The 13,740-nt window shown below is 47.1% G+C and overlaps 6 protein-coding genes across 6 annotated transcripts; all 6 read left to right on the top strand.

Moving 5' to 3' along the window:
- Window positions 1-48: 48 nt before the first annotated feature.
- On the top strand, window positions 49-1,137 carry GLAREA_09502 (P-loop containing nucleoside triphosphate hydrolase; the record flags this gene model as incomplete). The annotated part of the gene is made up of 2 exons (XM_008086099.1): window positions 49-438; window positions 490-1,137. 2 exons carry the CDS (start codon window positions 49-51, stop codon window positions 1,135-1,137), a joined length of 1,038 nt encoding a protein of 345 aa, XP_008084290.1.
- Window positions 1,138-1,964: 827 nt separating this feature from the next.
- On the top strand, window positions 1,965-4,148 carry GLAREA_09501 (MoeA N-terminal region -like protein; the record flags this gene model as incomplete). Its single annotated transcript, XM_008086098.1, has 3 exons — window positions 1,965-2,237; window positions 2,302-2,380; window positions 2,431-4,148. The coding sequence occupies 3 exons, from the start codon at window positions 1,965-1,967 to the stop codon at window positions 4,146-4,148; spliced, it is 2,070 nt and encodes a 689-aa protein (XP_008084289.1).
- Window positions 4,149-5,224: 1,076 nt separating this feature from the next.
- Window positions 5,225-5,611, top strand: GLAREA_09500 (uncharacterized protein; the record flags this gene model as incomplete). The annotated part of the gene is made up of 1 exon (XM_008086097.1): window positions 5,225-5,611. The coding sequence occupies one exon, from the start codon at window positions 5,225-5,227 to the stop codon at window positions 5,609-5,611; it is 387 nt and encodes a 128-aa protein (XP_008084288.1).
- A 976-nt stretch (window positions 5,612-6,587) lies between these two features.
- Window positions 6,588-7,282, top strand: GLAREA_09499 (CBD9-like protein; the record flags this gene model as incomplete). The annotated part of the gene is made up of 2 exons (XM_008086096.1): window positions 6,588-6,883; window positions 6,931-7,282. The coding sequence occupies 2 exons, from the start codon at window positions 6,588-6,590 to the stop codon at window positions 7,280-7,282; spliced, it is 648 nt and encodes a 215-aa protein (XP_008084287.1).
- A 1,271-nt stretch (window positions 7,283-8,553) lies between these two features.
- On the top strand, window positions 8,554-9,098 carry GLAREA_09498 (Ribosomal L11/L12e N-terminal; the record flags this gene model as incomplete). The annotated part of the gene is made up of 2 exons (XM_008086095.1): window positions 8,554-8,682; window positions 8,766-9,098. The coding sequence occupies 2 exons, from the start codon at window positions 8,554-8,556 to the stop codon at window positions 9,096-9,098; spliced, it is 462 nt and encodes a 153-aa protein (XP_008084286.1).
- A 1,570-nt stretch (window positions 9,099-10,668) lies between these two features.
- GLAREA_09497 (Protein kinase-like (PK-like)) lies at window positions 10,669-13,388 on the top strand (the record flags this gene model as incomplete). Its single annotated transcript, XM_008086094.1, has 4 exons — window positions 10,669-10,708; window positions 10,800-11,059; window positions 11,393-12,758; window positions 12,811-13,388. 4 exons carry the CDS (start codon window positions 10,669-10,671, stop codon window positions 13,386-13,388), a joined length of 2,244 nt encoding a protein of 747 aa, XP_008084285.1.
- Between the last annotated feature and the right edge of the window lie 352 nt (window positions 13,389-13,740).

Raw genomic sequence — 13,740 nt, 5'->3', positions numbered from 1 at the left:
TCCTCCCTTCGCCATCCTCACATCCGCGACAAACTCCCGGACTCGAGTATGCCGTTCGCGCAGCTTGTTCTGGGTAGTCCGGGAGCTGGGAAGAGCACATTTTGCAATGGAATGCAACAGTTCATGTCTGCGATCGGGCGAAAATGTTCTGTTGTAAACCTCGACCCCGCCAACGATCATACCGGATATCCCTGCGCGATCGATGTACGAGATCTAATAAAATTAGAGGATATTATGGAAGAGGACGAGCTTGGCCCAAACGGAGGTGTACTGTACGCGCTAGAGGAGCTTGAGAATAACGTAGAGTGGCTAGAAAAGGGTCTGAGTGAGCTTGGAGAGGATTATGTATTATTCGATTGCCCCGGACAAGTCGAGCTCTATACACACCATTCCTCGCTACGAAACATATTCTTCAAACTACAAAAGCTTGGATACAGAGTGCGTGAGCTCCGTAAAGCTGGTCTTTGAGCAGTGCGCTGACTCTAGTAGATGGTTGTCCTACATCTTTCGGATTCTTATTGCCTCACCTTGCCTTCCCTATTCATCTCGAATCTAATACTGTCCTTGCGTGCGATGTTGCAGATGGAACTCCCACATCTTAATGTTTTGACGAAAATTGACAAGATCTCCTCATATTCACCACTGCCATTTAACCTCGATTACTATACCGAAGTACAAGACTTATCCTACTTACTCCCACATCTCGAAGCAGAATCTTCGGTAGGAGATAAGTTCAAGGGTTTGAACGAAGCTATCGTACAGCTGGTAGAGGATTTTGGACTTGTCAGCTTCGAAACACTGGCTGTCGAAGACAAAAGAAGCATGATGAGTCTACTTCAAGTTATCGATCGAGCAGGCGGTTATGCTTTTGGAGGGGCTGAGGGAGCCAATGATACGGTATGGCAGGTCGCTATGCGGGAAGGTGTGACCGCAATGGATGTCAAGGACGTACAAGAGCGGTGGATTGATGCCAAAGACGAATATGATGAGAAGGAGCGCAGAGAATGGGAGGAGCAGGCCAAAGCTCGAGACGAGGCCGAGCGGGTGAAGAGAGCCGAGCAGGAGGATGATGAGATGGATGGTATGTCGATGCCACGCGGAGATAGTGGTATAAAAGTAGTTAGGAAACCCCAATGATACCCTTCTGATTTCAACCGTTACTGTCGCTATTCTCTTCTTCGCTATCGCTAGCATCGACCATGAGGATATCTTCCGCGGAGTTGGGTTTCGGAGTCTTGTCCACCTTGCCAAACAATTTGTCCAATGTCGATTCGTTCTTATCCCCAAGTTCTCTTTTGGCTTTGATCATCATATCTTTGGCTCTTCTGATAGCTTCTTCCTCTGACTTTCGTATTGTTCCACTCACTCGCACGACACGAAAGACGCATTTCTTTCCACCCTTTGGCAATGAACCCATGAATGATAACGCCGCCCAGACGATCTTGTAATGCGCCCGTGAGACTCGTAATATGAATGTCGACGTCGCGTGCGACAAGTACTTTACTATAACCTTGATTAATATGAAGGAACACCTCAGAGACCTCCACAACCTACCCATAAGGCTATCAGATACAGCTCCAGATCCATAATCTCCAAAAAGCTCTGAAATCTGGTTCCTGATTGCTTTTAATAATGTTTGCGACGTCAAGCTCTGACTCGTCGGCTGATTGATTGCGAGAAGATCGGGGGTTCCATGCGGGATGCTATTATCCAATTCGGGGTAGAGTATGTTGACGAGAAGATACCTATTCTTAATGCGCACCATGATGCATATATACAAGGAATAGTTGCACCTTGAGATTGATTGTTATGGGGTTCGACGACGCGGGATATTCTGACATCGAAAAAGAAATTCGGGAGACGCGACGAGCTCTTGCGAAGTGGGGTGAGCTGTCAACGTCAAGGTACAGTAACCCCTATCGATTTTCTACACTCTACCATCAACTTTACACAAAATTATCAAGATGTCTGATGCTGGCATTTTGAAAGCGAAAATCCTTGTAGTATCGACAACGGCCTCCAAAGATCCATCGACGGATGCATCGGGTGGTATTCTGACCAACGTCTTCGAGACCGAGGGAGCTGGAAAATGGAAGGTGGAGGAAGTGAAGATAGTTGGAGATGATGTGCTTGAAATCCAGCGGAATGTTACGGCTTGGACAGACGGTGAAAATGCTGTCAATCTCATAATATCTACAGGTGGGACGGGTTTCGCGGTATCTGATACCACACCTGAGGTAAGACGAAGTAACGAAAATCGCTATTGTCAATCTCTATCAACAGAATTTGATATCCATACAGGCAATCACACCTCTGCTACATAAACAAGCCCCAGGTCTTGTTCATGGAATGCTGGCTGCCTCACTAGCGGTTACTCCATGTAAGTATTCGCCGTTATAGAGAACGGCGGAATCAGCTGATCGATTGAAGTTGCTCTCATGTCCAGGCCTGTAGCTGGGGTCAGAAACAAAACTATCATTGTCACCCTGCCAGGCTCGCCAAAGGGAGCTAAAGAAAATCTACAATCCATACTGAAGCTGCTACCTCATGCTTGCTCTCAGGCTGCCGGAGCAGATTCGAGAGCTCTCCATGCCGGAGGAATCAAGAAGCTTGAGAAAGATGCAGGTGTGGGTGGATCTTCGACAAAAGCATCAAATTCTCATAACCATAATCACCTTCATAGCCATGGTCACAGTCATGGACATGGACACGGTCATAGTCATGGCCACTCAATGCCTGTCCGTCATACTAATGTCTCTGAAAACCCCAAGTCCAACGACCCCAGTTTAGGACCTTCACGGAGGAACCGCTCTTCTCCTTATCCAATGCTCTCGGTTGATGATGCACTGAAACTCATTGAAGAACATACTCCATCGCCTCAAGTGATAAAGGCGAAGGTTGATGGAGGGCTAGTTGGCTCTGTCCTGGCCGAAGATGTGACCGCCACGGAGGCTGTTCCAGCATATCGAGCTAGTATTGTTGACGGGTACGCTGTTATTGCACCCACAGACGGTGCTTCTAGTAAAGGCACATTCCCGGTAGCTTCGATATCACATGCTACACCAGGCGAAATTGAACCTCTAGAGGCTGGTCAAATTACACGTATTACCACTGGAGCTCCTCTTCCTCCTGGGGCTAATTCGGTCGTCATGGTTGAAGATACAGTCCTGAAGACACTGACGGATGACGGTGCAGAAGAGAAAGAAGTCGAAATTCTCGCTGAAGACGTGAAAGAGGGAGAGAACATTCGTGAAATTGGGAGCGATATCAAAACAGGGGAAGTAATTCTCAAGAAAGGAGAAGAAATATCTGCAGTCGGTGGAGAATTGGGCTTGTTGGCCTCGGTGGGACGGGCAGAGGTATCCATCTTTAAGAAGCCAGTGATCGGTGTGCTGTCAACAGGAGATGAGATTGTTGAGCACTCACGACCTGGCGGTTTAAAACTTGGTGAGGTACGAGATTGCAATCGACCTACCATCACTTCTGCAATCCGAGGTTGGGGCTTCGATGTGGTTGATCTCGGAATCGCAAGGGACAAACCTGGAGCGTTGGAAGAAACGCTTCGGGATGCTCTGAGAAAGGTTGATGTTATCATAACATCTGGCGGCGTATCAATGGGCGAGCTCGATCTTCTAAAGCCTACCATTGAACGTTCTCTTGGTGGAACCATTCATTTTGGACGAGTTTCCATGAAGCCTGGCAAGCCCACGACTTTCGCGACTGTGCCTGTCAAGGATAATTCTGGAAACCGAGTCAACAAGGTCATCTTCTCTTTGCCAGGAAATCCAGTTTCCGCCGTCGTGACTCTTCACCTCTTCGTTCTTCCTTCGCTCCACCACTTCTCAGGGGTCTCTCCAGCAGGATTACCTAGAATATCGGTGGTTCTAGAACATGAATTCCGGCTTGATCCACAACGGCCAGAATATCATCGTGCTATTGTGACTATGAACAGGAATGGCCTGGTCACCGCAAGCAGTACTGGAGGTCAGAGAAGTTCGAAAGTGGGTAGTCTGAAGAGTGCGAATGCTCTGTTGTGTATGCCCGCCGGCAAAGAGACTCTACCACATGGTACAAGAGTCGATGCTCTGCTTATGGGTCACATCAGATCAGGACTGACTGATCCCATTCCATTCCCCAATCCTAATTAGGTCTATTGTAGGTTCTCAATGTATAGCAAATTCCATCTCGCGTGTAGCATCGTTGCTTTCTGGCATCCTCCCCTAACCATGTTATTGTGCTTCGTACACTCCTGCCATGGGGGAATATTCGATTTGCGGTGACCCGTATGTTGATCTCAGCGGATACAACAACAAAGAAATTGGATATTTGACGCCTCTGGCCGAGTTTTTAGATATACCGCAATTCTGATAAACTGGTACCTAACGAGACATGGCTAAGTGCCGCCGGGAAAGAGGCTTACGGGAAAGGCTTGACACGGGAGGTGGATATAGATTCGAGATCGCCATCATCCTCCGTCAACAGACGGAGATTTATTCTTTGCCGTAAGACTAGCTCAGACCCTGCATTAGTTTGTTCGCCAGGAAGAACACAAGAATGGGAAACTTCTGCATTACCTACCTTGTCCACTTCTTTCTATACTCCTGGTTTTCCAAGAACAGAAGATAATAAAAACATGCTTTTGTACAAGAACTATACATTGCTTACAAATATAGCTTCGAGTTCTTGCGTTTGGTTCAACTTACAATCGTAAACGCTGACTCTGTGTCCTCAAATAGAGATCTAGAGCTGTGCGGCAAAGTCTAATATCTTTAGTGAGACAGATGTATATCCGTTAACGTATAATTTAGACACTTTCTTAACATTTATCGTTTCGGTACAAGATTATAAGGTTTTTGTATCAAACAACAGCAAATACAATGTATCTAGCGGCCACTTGAAGCTTGAATGCTTTCGAACAATGGTAATATGTTAACCCTGTTCCACTACCGAAGGTGGGGAAAGGGGGGTCGTTGCCAAGAATTCGACTAATCGTGGCACATGAACACTCCCTTTATCTTTAAAGTATATAAGTCTCATCTGTATTACTTATTTACTTCAACTCACAAACAACGAGCTGTACAGACATCATACTTACATAATCCTCCACGTGAAAACATCTCCAAACTCTCACGATCCAAAACTCACAAAACTCACCCAAAACACAACACCTGGACCACATATCAAGAAACCTCTCAACACTACAACCAACAAACCATCCCCAAGAATGTTCCACCCCTTCTCTATCCTCCACATCCCACCCCTCCTCATAGCAACAGCCACAACCTTCGGCGGCCTCTGGCCCTTCATCAACCCGCACTCCGCGCTCCTCGAATTCGGTTTCCCAAAAGCAACCGCGACCTCCAAACCCGCTCAATCAGTCATGGTCGTCTGTTCCGCGCGTACCACCGCCACCGGGGCGTCTATCTTCGCATTCTACTATATGGGTGATCTAAAGGCCGTGGATGTCATGTTGATGGTTTTGGGATATGTCGGTGCGGTGGATGCTTATGTGTGTTACGGGGAGGGGATGAGGGATAAGGCTGTTTTGAGGGGGGTTGCTGGGGGGGTTATTGCGCTTTGGGGGGTAACGGGGATGACAGGGGGGTGGTAGTGTTGGGTTTTGGGGGTTTTGGAGTTTTGGAAGTTCTGAGGGTGGATGAGTGGTTTAATTTGATTGGTACGTGGCTGATCTAATTCTGATTTATCTAGGAGGTTTATTGTCTGTCTATAAGATGACTATACCATTCGAGTTCGGAGCACAAGTCTTGTCATTTCTAACCTCTTTTCTCTTTACCTACTGGTTTTAGCTATCAATTCGGGGGGTCTTATGACGGTGAACCTGATCCTAGCCTTTTCACAGTTTGAGGGTCTTTTGATGTTGAACCCCCGAATTTTAATTTAATCCCTTCTTCAACCCGCTCATTCAATGATATGCTGAGAACTATCAATTCCCGCTATGAATGTTCGCCTCCACAACGGCATTTATGCGCTGTACACTTACTAGTGCCCGAATCGGGGTTTAGTAGTCAAACTCTTTGAGGCGAGAAAGCATTCAGAATAGCCTCTCAAGCCACCAAAGCTTTTAGTCCTCCTCAGTTGCTTTTCAACAATGCCGTCAAATTTACTCGTGCGTAGTTATATTGATTCCTTTGATCCAAGATTTCCTGATTCGCGAATCACACAACAGGCTAATAACCGGACTTCCACAGACGTTTCGAATGCCCACGGGCATTCACGGCAATTGGATTTTAGCGAGCGTCTGTCAAATATTGAGGAAGAATTACTTAGATGTCGGCCAATGAGCGAGCTGTAGTTTGAAATCCTTCTCAATTTCATCATCCGGTTATGTCGAGGCTCAATCAATACCATCGCCAAGGACAGAGAAAGAAGAGCCGCTCCGGTTCTCGTAAATCTGGAAATGGATTCCTTAGATTGTACCTCGATCGTTAATTAATCCCAACGGGCCGTTATTGAAGTAGATAAAGAGCAAGGTTCCGGCATCGAATATGGGATCTAGAGGACGAAAAGCAAAGCGTTCGCTGTCGAAATCACTTCGTATTCACCTCCGTTAAAAATCAAGTATAACAATGTTGTTCAAGGCAATCCTATCTCTGGCGCTGGCCCTGGGAGTTAGCGCTCAAGGTAGTCAAGTTCAATATACTGAGAAGCAATCTGGAATCACCGTCACTGCATATTCCAATGCCAACTTCCTCTTTGGAGTTGCTCTTCCAACAACTCCTTCGACGGACTTCATCGGTGTGATGATAGGAAAAGGGACAGGATGGGCGGCAGTATCTCTCGGTGGTCCAATGACCCAAAACGCTTTACTCCTAGCAACCTGGCCAAATGCCAAAGCAGTGCTTTCGTCATTCCGCAAAACAACGTGAGCTTGAATATCTTCCGTCGAATCCTAAGACTAATGTCATCTAGCTCTTATGCATCACCAGCAGTAGCCAAGGGAGCCTGGACGCTTTACCCAATCGCCAACGGCACATATACCAACACCACTCACTGGGTATCTACCTTCCTCTGCAAAGCATGTCTTTCAACTGATGGCTCAACCTTTGACGCTTCTGCGGCTAGTGACACGCTCGGATGGGCGTTCAACACTGCGGCACCAACGACTAAATCAAGTGTGACTACCACTTTTACCAAGCATGGAAGTCAAGGAAGTTATAGTGCTGACTTGAAGAGCGCAAAGACTGCCAAGTATGCGACTTGGGCTGCCTATGCATCGAATACCACAAGCACAGCTTTCGTGAAGAAAGAGTTTGAAGCTTGAGGGGGAAAATGGCCATGACGGGTCCAAGGTGGGCGAGGGAGATTATGTGTCTGATATTGCTTATCAAATGTCTATACCAATTTGAAAATGGAGGCGGATGGAGGCTTCGAGCGTATATTTCAAGCTCAGTATACAAGATTTCGAAAATTTCGGCTCAGAAGCGTGTTCAATCAAGTTTCCCGTTGGAAATACCCCATATTGCGTCCAGCCAGCCCTTTGGCATTGTCCAGGCAAGTCTCTGCTTTGGTATTGGCATATTTTAATCAATCTGTGATCTAGATGCTTCAGCCACATTCTCTAGGCTAAATTGATCTAACGTTGTGTTGATGTCAAACATGGAATAATCGAAACGAGCAAGATCCATTGCTTAAACCAAGATCGATTTACCGATCATAAAAATCAAAAGGTGAACTAGTTCAGTGTAGTATTGCAACGACATTGGAGCCAGAGTCTACCTAGGAAACAGATGAGCTGATGAGCGGTCCAAGTCGGAACGTACCTGACCTACGTAGTTCACCAACAGCTTATGCCTTAGCTACTGCCACTCTTGTAGTCCTGAGATGCAAACGCCAGCGAGCTAATGACATATCCTGAGTTCAATCAACCCCAGTATCTGAAAATATTACGCGCATCTAATTTGATTTCAAGCAGTACCAACCGAACGTGAGCAAGAACCAGCTTTTGGACAACCGAGAAGCGCACTAGAATCACAAATGCCAAGAGGACACATAGAGGGGTAAGCCATTGGATCTGTGTTGATAGATCACGGCGCTCAGTTCAACACGAAATTTAAGCTGTCAGGTAGCAACCTGTACAAGTCAGGAGCGTAATGATTAATCGTGACGTCGTGTACGCCCGGAATATATCTGATCGGAAGTTGAACCTTGATCTCATCTATCGTGGTGGACCTTGAGATCCGAGCAATCATTTCCTATGAGGAAAATCTGTTGTACGGCTGAATCGGGCTCAAGAAGTTGTGTGGTTTTTCATGTTTTTGAAGATGTGATAATTGAGATTAATTTCGTTTAGCAGGAACTTTCTTGGCGGCGTTCGAGGACGATCAGTCTTTCTTCGGAGTGAGAAGAAGCCGGATGAAAAACATAATTTCTGTAGTGATAAAGTCGAGTTGCTTTGGCTGTTGAAGGAGTTTAACGGCGCCGAAACAGCGGATTTGAAACCCGAGGTCCGACCGACAGGCGCGTCTTCCTGGGAACTTTTTGCGAGTATCATCAATGCTTGATCTTGGAAGCTATACACACCTCTCCGCCAATATGTCGAAAGCGCGCGCGGTACAAGATGTAATTGTCAAGCTCATTGTCGGAGCTGGCCAAGCAAGTCCCAGTCCTCCCGTCGGTCCTGCGCTGGGTAGTAAAGGTGTAAAATCCATGGACTTTTGCAAGGTATGGCATCCATCCTTATTACATTTTGCAACATGATTCTCTTTCACACGGCTTCAATCGGCAGATACTAATTACACTGATAGGAATTCAACGCCCGAACTTCACACATGGTTCCTGGAACCCCAACACCAGTACGCGTTACCGTTCGTCCAGATCGAAGTTTCCATTTCGATGTCCGTACACCTACGACCTCTTACCTATTGCTAAGCGCCGCGCAAGTGGAACCTGATAAGGGCAAGTTAAAGGGCAGGGCTCAGTATCCGGATACTGTTGGGAAACCGATTAGTTTGAAGCACGTTTACGAGATTGCGAAGATTAAGCAGAGCGAGCTGAGGTTAAGCGGATTGAGTTTGGAGGGCATCGCGAAGTGTGTGGTTGCGTCGGCGAAGACGATTGGTGTTGCTATTAAGCCATAGATGTGGATGCTTGAATATTGGTTACGGAGGAATGTTGCTTGTGGTTAGGTTGAGCTCATCGCCTGGACCAGGGAATCGATTGGAACTTCAACGTGGGAAGATTCTTATGCAACAGAAGACGGATGCTGAGCATTGGGTCGAACACCAATGATGATGGATTAACAGTCTCTGTAACCGCATCCCAAGGTCTTCACAGCCTTGGGACTGTGTGGTTGTTTGCATTTTAAAAAGGCGTCAAGATTGGAGGTGTACAATATAAGGGATCGTGTGTAGAGCATTGTATAACGAAAGCCAGAGAGAAGAAAACTGTATATTCTCAAACCATTGTATGTCAAGCCTACTGTGTATTTCTTGCGTCAAATATCCAATGGAGGACTCACCTCAATCAATTCCTTACCTCGGCCACATTTGGCGAACTCGGCGGCAAACCTTCCAGAATTCCTTCTCGACTTCTCGAAGCCGTTTTCGGCACATTTTGAATACCAAGCCTCGGCATAGATGATTGCCATTTGGCTTTCGTTTCTTCTCGTTCCGACAGGGCAGATCTCAAAGCTAGCCCGGTCATCCCTACATGTCATTCGGTTTGAACGGCTAGCAGAAAACGACTCGTGAGCGAGTTATGTCCGAACTGGTGGTTTTCTTTCGGAAAGCCGTAATAAAAAATCCCTCCTCATGGGGATGGTTGAAGAATTCTCCTCAGATGTGCTCTGGCGGTTTCATGTGATAATTGAGTTGATTGCTTGCGGTCAATGGCAAGGTGGACGAACAGGGAGTACGAAGTCCAAGACGCCGAATGAGTCGAAAGCATATTGTCTGCCTCTAGAGGCGGGGCAGTCGTGGAATGCAGGTCATATGCATCCATGGATTGGCGTATCTTGTACTTCGAAGTAGTTCCTACGAATTGAGCTTTTCCTGGCCTCCGTAAGAGGATTTCTTTATGTGGGAAAAAGACAAAAGTCGAAGTGAAAGTCTAGAACTTGTTGCTTGCACCAATTAACACTTTCTCGGAGTAAATTTGAAGCAAAAAGAGTGGATTCGAAGATTAATCCATGACATCGTAGTTTTCCCGTTGTTGCTGACTCCCCCTCCCCTCTCGCTTAGAGTACAGGTGAGCTTCACTCGAGGACTGCGTTCGTCATGGAGCCAAACTTCCACTACGGTAGAAACAAAATAATAGCTCCTCCACCCTCTGTGAGCTACAGTTTCTCCATAATCTCCATCTACACCGTCACGGCATCAGCTGTCTGTGCATGGCATCTCTTGCGGCTCACAGATCTGATTGATTGCTGTTCTCAACCTAGCTCTAAGTGTCTTTGTGCTTGCAAGCCATCTCCAACCGTTTGGCCGTGTGCATCCGGCGCCGTCCACTCACGATTCTCGATTGGCGCATTCTTTATCGGGACTTCCATTTCTACGCATCCGCACGAGAAGCGCTCGAGTCGGTGCCCCACCATTACTGCGAATTTCTCTTTGGATTGAGGATCTACCATTCCTCTTTCTCCACGACATCGTCGGGAGCTGCTGAACTTTAGTTTGCGAAGGGTCGAACTTTCCTATCGACCCCTCCAAGATGGCAGCACTGCAACACAAGCCTGAAGAAGGCTCGCTTGGTAAGTGGATGCTGACTATTCCTCACGATGATTACACCGTATCTCCGATTTGAAGCATGAACAATTCTGACTGTTGTCTTTCCTTTTCTAGGTAGCGACCAAACAAATCCTCCTATTCCGGAAGCTGCGCAAGATCATAATCCTCTGGCGGTACGATTTGCGTCCAAGAACCAGGAGATTGAGCCTGCGCAGACCGTCGAGAGCGTCGAAGCTGCCCCTCCTCAAAACAACTTACGACCCGAAGATGAGGAGAAATTGAAGGAACTGGCGAGCGCTTTTCAGAATCCAAGATTACAGGAACGTCGTATGAGTGCTTTTGCTTTCGAGCCAGTATCTCTTCCCGCATCAAGGGTACGTCTCCCATTTCGTATGATCCCCACAATGATGGTGGTCACCTAGCATTGGATAAAGCCTTTGTGGAGTATGGGGTTTTTATCCTGCTTTATCGATAGAGATCTCTATATGATGGCGCATGGTCACTATGGACAATTCCCAGTGGTCCGAATCACATCTCAAAAAGCAAGTGTGATTGAAATCCTTCTAGGATCACCCCGCCATACGCATAACAACATTCAGGTCATGATCCACTTTATTGTGTTGTCAATCTCACCTATTGTTTCCTATGCGCCTCTTTTTGACAAAACAACCTCACGGATCACCGCTGACGTATTGTTGCACATTTAGGTTCCATCCAACGACGAAGGGTCACGCGAAGCCAGTCGTGCCAATACACAAAACTCTTCAGTGAGACCTTCACCCCACCAAAGTCCTCGACAAGCTTCAATGCATTCACCACCTATTACTCCTGCGGCAACGATTTCGAGGGATGCCGGAGCTGCAAAGGGAGCACCTCTCGAGAGATTAGAACCCGTAGAAGATCCATCCGCAGTAACACCACAAATCTCGCCCGGGACCTCCGGAAACTCTCCAACTACAACAAATGCAGACGATTCTCGGCCAGGATCATCGGGAATAGCGACGCAGCCAACGAGTCGATCAACTGAATCTGGTATTCAGCCAAATAACCGCGGGGCTGCTTTCACGATCGGACCAGGAAATACACGGTCAGTCCCAGTATCAAGAGAGCAAAGTCCGAGCCGTAGCTCGTTCACTAGACCTTTCACACCAGTTGGAGATGCAAACGACCCGTACGCCGCCCACAAGAGGCCTCCACAGTCAAGAAATCTTGATTCTATCGATCCACGATTTAAATTCACGGCATTGGGATCTAAAGCGCGACTGAAGGAGAGTAGCTCATCCGCGTCATTGCCTCGATCCTCGCGAAGTGCTGCTGATACCAAAACTGGAGACAGACGATCTCTCTTTGGTGGAAACAAGGAGTACCTAACCCACGGGCATGATGAGAGCTCAGCCACTATTCATACCAAACACGGAGGTTCGATGTCGGAGTTGAAGCGATTCCTAAAGATAGGAGGTCATCACAAGTCTAAGCAGCGGCCAGCTTCACCAGTTCCATCTGTGAAATCAGGCACGAAAACACCTCCTCATCACCGAGGAGCACAACAACTTCCATTTGATGACAATCATGGCCTTACCTCGAAGTACGGGAAATTCGGAAAGATCCTAGGAGCTGGTGCGGGAGGATCTGTGCGATTAATGAAGAGAAGTAGTGACGGTGTGACATTTGCCGTAAAGGAATTCAGAGCAAGACATTCATACGAGTCCGAGAAAGAGTACGCAAAGAAGGTTACTGCGGAATTTTGTGTCGGATCCGCTTTACACCATGGTAACATCATCGAATCAATGGACATTGTACAAGAAAAAGGTAAATGGTACGAGGTTATGGAATATGCGCCATATGACCTGTTCGCGATTGTGATGACGGGCAAAATGTCGCGGGAGGAGATTAGTTGCGCATTTTTACAGATATTGAGTGGAGTGACATACATGCACAGCATGGGCTTGGCACATCGAGACTTAAAGCTCGATAATGTTGTGGTAAACGAGTTCGGCATTATGAAAATCATCGATTTTGGGAGTGCCAGCGTCTTCCAGTATCCGTTCGAGAACGGGGTTGTTTTGGCATCTGGTACGTTCGAGACTGCAATGGCGCATATAGGAACCATCTAACAGGTATCTAGGAATTGTCGGATCTGACCCATATCTTGCTCCTGAGGTGTACGATGAGAGGAAGTACGACCCACGGCCTGCCGATATCTGGTCTCTTGCTATCATTTTCTGCTGCATGTCTCTGAGGAGGTTTCCTTGGAAAATGCCACGCATGACAGATAATTCATACAAGCTCTTTGCTTCACCTCCTTCTCCCGGTACTGATATGAAGCGACTATCCGAAACACCAATTCCATCGAAATCTACAAATGACCTAAGTACCCCGGCCAGAGATGCAGTACCAGACTCGACCTCCACATCAGAAGTCGTTGCAACTGGCGCCGGCGCAACACCAGCGCCGGAGAAGAAACCAGAAGTCATCAAAGGCCCATGGAGACTACTTCGTCTGCTTCCAAGGGAGAGCAGGCATATAATGTCGCGTATGCTCGAAATTGATCCAAAGAAGAGAGCTACAATGGACGAGATCCTTAATGATCCATGGGTGTCAGGGACTATTATATGTTACCAGGACACAGATGGGAAAGTCGTTCCAGCTGCAGGTCATACACATACACTTGAGCCTCCAGCAGCCCCGGCACCTGCGAAATAGACGGGCATCAATACGGGTCGGAGTTTCAAGATATGTATTCGAATGGGAGGGAGCATGTGGTGTTCAGGAATAGGTGCGGTCAGGACTATGTTCAGCTTGGTTATATATTTGACGGTGCAGTTTTATGAGGTTATAGAAGGGGCAGGCCCAACATTGCGGAGAACCTGCAGTAGATTGTACATTTTGCGGCTAGTTAGGATGGCCATCAATGGTTCCAAGAAATTCCTGGCTAGCGAAGGTACCTCTAGATGGGCTTTTAAATATGGGTTGGGAATAGCTCACTTTAATGCATCATATAATATGATACCAGCCACTTCTTGTGCTATATTAGGTGATTTGTTAAATAGTTTGC

Source organism: Glarea lozoyensis (assembly GCF_000409485.1).
Source record: "Glarea lozoyensis ATCC 20868 chromosome Unknown GLAREA4, whole genome shotgun sequence".
In the NCBI taxonomy this organism is placed as follows: Eukaryota; Fungi; Ascomycota; class Leotiomycetes; order Helotiales; family Helotiaceae; genus Glarea; species Glarea lozoyensis.
Note: the sequence above shows the minus strand (reverse complement) of the source record. Positions and strands in the feature narration are given on the sequence as shown.